Raw genomic sequence first — 3911 nt, 5'->3', positions numbered from 1 at the left:
GCTCAGTGCTCGCTTTCTGCCGGGGTGGTAGTCGGAGGCTCAAGTGTTAATATGTAAACGGCATGATTGAAGGCAGCCCCGGCTGTGTCCTAAACCAGACCGTGTGCCATTGGCCGCCCGCTCAAACACCAAACAACCAATGGAGGGGCGCCGACCACGAGCCATCCTCCCATCGGGCCGCGTGTCCCTCACGCTGATTGGTACAAAGTTACTGTGGGAAAGAAAGTTTGGGAAGTTTCACACGAGCCGTTCGCGTGCAGTTCCAGATATAAATAAGACCCACACGAAGCCCAAACCAGTCAGACGCATCGTCCGCTGGCAGCCGGTGATCTCAGATTCAGTGACATCCTTTAGGCTGTCGCTCATTCACGGGACACCCGTCTTCCGCATTTCAACCCAGAGCGGATTTTTGTATCAACAGGATTTGGACTTAAAACAAGACTACACTCAGGAAGCACGTTGTTCCCCGTCATTAATCACCAGCAGTGGACAATTTTATCAATTTGCAGTGGTGCGCTTCTGGGATATTTGTGACTCAAGATGCCTGCCGATATGATGGAAAAAAACTCATCCTCTCCGGTGGCTGCAACACCAGCGAGCATGAACACTACACCTGATAAACCCAAGACTGCTTCAGAGCACAGAAAGGTTGGTAGGCAATGGGAGTCTAACCCGGCTGAAATTCTACTTATCTACCCTTAAACCTTAATTTAAAAACTGAAACCTTATGAATCAAACAAGAAGCACATTCTAACAATTTCCTATATATTTTTTCTTTAGTCCTCTAAACCTATTATGGAGAAAAGAAGAAGAGCCAGAATCAACGAAAGTTTGGGACAGCTGAAAACACTCATCTTGGATGCACTGAAAAAAGATGTAAGTAGCATATATTATCTTTACGAATGGCATACTAGCCTACTCATGCTATTGATCTTAGGACTTTTGGATACAATCTAAATCAGAAAACAATTCTCAGTCTTAACGATCCTTAATTATTATTATGTATTTTATTGGGCGCAGAGCTCCAGACACTCGAAACTTGAAAAGGCGGACATCCTAGAGATGACGGTGAAACATCTCCGGAATCTTCAGAGAGCTCAGATGACGGGTAAGTCATTGGAGCTGTTTTGATTAAGCCTCAGGAAGATTTCTATTGTTACGCTTTGGTAGTGTATTTCTACATTTGGCGCACATTTGGTATCTAAATTGTTAGAATGAAGCTAGCCTAGTTAGAGCATCATTAATAAAAAGAGATACATTTTAGTTTACAGAATGTTTGAGAAGACCATCACCGTGTTCCTTGATTTATAATTCCAGTAATACATATTTTGCATTTCCTCTTCAGCTGCCTTGAACACCGACCCCACAGTGCTTGGGAAATACAGAGCTGGTTTCAGTGAATGCATGAATGAAGTCACACGTTTCCTTTCGACCTGTGAAGGGGTTAACACTGAGGTCAGGACACGGCTTCTCGGTCACTTGGCCAGCTGCATGACGCAGATCAATGCTATGAACTACCCTACCCAACATCAGATCCCTGCTGGCCCTCCTCACCCCTCTTTTGGCCAGTCCATGGTACAGATCCCCAGCTCTCCTCAAGCGAACGTCATGCCCATGCCTTGCAAAGGCAGCTCTCCATCAAATTTACCTTCAGACGCTACAAAAGTGTACGGAGGCTTCCAGATTGTACCTGCCACAGATGGACAGTTTGCCTTTTTGATCCCGAATGCAGCTTTTGCGCCAAATGGTCCGGTTATCCCCGTGTACGCCAACAATGTCAGCACACCGGTTCCTGTTGCGGTCTCCCCAGGCGCACCATCAGGCAATACAGACTCTGTGTGGCGACCCTGGTAAAATCACTGGACTAAACTGAAAAACTTGTTGACACTTCTCTTTTTTTGTTCAATGTTACATGAGTTTGTTTGGATCGTTTTTGTATTGCAATGCGTAAATGAAAGATGTATGCACTATATTTGTATAGACTATACGGAAGTGAAGTTCATATTGAAATGAAATTTGTATTGTTTAAGTCATGTTCACTGCATTTTTATGTGAGGTGTCTATTTTTACTGTCTGATGCCAAAGATATGTCAAATGCTCTTATTTCTTCGTTTTGGAAGACAAAATAAATTTGTAAAGATTTGGAAAACAAACGTTGTTTTGTTGTGTTTGTCTTCCAGTGACATTATTTTGCTCTGGAAATTTGCCCAGCAATTCTTTAAAGGCCTACTGCTTTTCAAATTGTTATCAAATACCTATACAGCCATTTAGTCAGTTTGGTCATAATATTATAAATAATCCAAGACAAGTATGCTATGTGGTCCTCTTTGTTGGTCCGTGTGTGTGAAAATGTTAAATTATTAGAAAAATCTGCACAATTGGCAGATGATATTATTGGGATGGAACAATGTCTGTTTCACGCAAACCCTGGAAAATTTGAAATTAGTGATATCTTGAGGGAGTATTAAAATTGAATTATTCAACTTCTAGTGTTCACTGAGATAATGTAGGCCTATTGTCAAATTAATAGGTGTATAAAAATGATAAAAGATAAAAGCACTTTGCACAAGTCTCAGACTACATTATGTTCTGAAGAAAAGTCAGGTCACTGAACGACTCTACCACAAGAATTGTGACGGACCTGTAAGGCTGTCCTGTTTCTGTCCATTGAGGGGCAGAAGTTCATATGGTATAGCCTACAATTTTCCAGGTCTTAGCGTCCACTAATTTCTATGATCATTTCAAGACTTACAATCATGACGTGCATATCAAATGGACTGTGGACAATGTACTGAGGAAACTGACACATAAGAGAGGCAATTCAGTTAACTAGCCTATCTATTACACTCATCTTCCTGGAGGTCAGATGCGCCATCTAGTACACCAGGAAAGAACTGCAATCAGATCAATGAACAAACCATTGTGTTCACACACACACAGCTGCAAACTGGTCCTTTTAATTTGTTTGGCACACACAAAATGGGATCATTAAAGTAGACAACAAAATGCTAACACAACAAAAAGTTTTTACATGGTATATAAGAATTTGAGTAAAGGCTAGATTATGTTTTTAAGTTCTACAGTCTACATAGATAACAGGCCTTATGCATAGATAGCAGCAAGGATAAACCTTTTCAAAACAAAGATACAAATTTTCCAGTAGAAAGGAATTTTTGTCTCTTGATTTTTGATTTCAAGAGCTTGTTGGAAAATTGAAAAGTAGCCTAGGCCTAGAATTGTTCCATTGGAATCGGTTGTCCTGGTGTCTGCACTGATGTACTGTAGAATTGCCCTAAATTTACTTTAGCAAACTGCAACTTACATTTTACATTAACATTTATATGTAAATGTAAACTTCAGGCTATATTACTATTTCATGTGCATCTTAAGAAAAAAATGTGTAATAAGATCCTCTGCCTTGGTCTGGGGGCACGTCTATCCTGATGACACAAGATGTTCTTTTAACCAGCTCTGTGAAGTCCCTTTTATGGAGATGAGTGTTAGACGTAGGATGGTTTCCATTGCTTCGTGGGAGCACTCTGCCCAGGTGTGCCCCCTCCAGCATTTCCAGTGTGGTCACTCTTCTGGGGGTGGGGGCATGTGTTTGTAATTACCAATCTGCTAAGAGGCACAAAGTGTGGATAAGTGCCATCATTTTGAATTTCCATCACACCTTTTTACAGGGGGCCAGGGATTCCAGATTGGGGCCATGTGTGTAGAGGGAGCCTCAGTGTAGAGGCCAGGGCAGCCTTGGTGTGGAGGCTAGGGGTCTGCTCGGGATAAAGGTGGTGGCAGAGGTGGGCGTGGTGGGTCAGAAGTTTTGTGCGTGTGTCCATACTTTTGGACTGGTAGGTTTGTGTGCGTGTGTGTGTGTATGGGGGGGATATGTTTGTGATTTTTTCCTGCCCTCT

The 3911-nt window shown here is 42.1% G+C and overlaps 1 protein-coding gene across 1 annotated transcript; it reads left to right on the top strand.

Moving 5' to 3' along the window:
• The first annotated feature begins 220 nt into the window (after positions 1 to 220).
• Positions 221 to 2046, top strand: her6 (hairy-related 6). The gene is made up of 4 exons (XM_062452791.1): positions 221 to 648; positions 781 to 876; positions 1021 to 1108; positions 1346 to 2046. The coding sequence occupies exons 1-4, from the start codon at positions 541 to 543 to the stop codon at positions 1852 to 1854; spliced, it is 801 nt and encodes a 266-aa protein (XP_062308775.1). The 5' UTR covers positions 221 to 540; the 3' UTR covers positions 1855 to 2046.
• Positions 2047 to 3911: the final 1865 nt, after the last annotated feature.

This window comes from Osmerus eperlanus, chromosome 26 (genome assembly GCF_963692335.1).
Source record: "Osmerus eperlanus chromosome 26, fOsmEpe2.1, whole genome shotgun sequence".
Taxonomy (NCBI): domain Eukaryota; kingdom Metazoa; phylum Chordata; class Actinopteri; order Osmeriformes; family Osmeridae; genus Osmerus; species Osmerus eperlanus.
Note: the sequence above shows the minus strand (reverse complement) of the source record. Positions and strands in the feature narration are given on the sequence as shown.

Coding starts and splice junctions, on each gene's coding strand:
- her6 (XM_062452791.1), top strand. CDS start 541: ATGCCTGCCGATATGATGGAAAAAAACTCATCCTCTCCGGTGGCTGCA. Junction 649..780: donor CTGCTTCAGAGCACAGAAAG/GTTGGTAGGCAA, acceptor TTTTTTCTTTAG/TCCTCTAAACCTATTATGGA. Junction 1,109..1,345: donor TCAGAGAGCTCAGATGACGG/GTAAGTCATTGG, acceptor TTTCCTCTTCAG/CTGCCTTGAACACCGACCCC.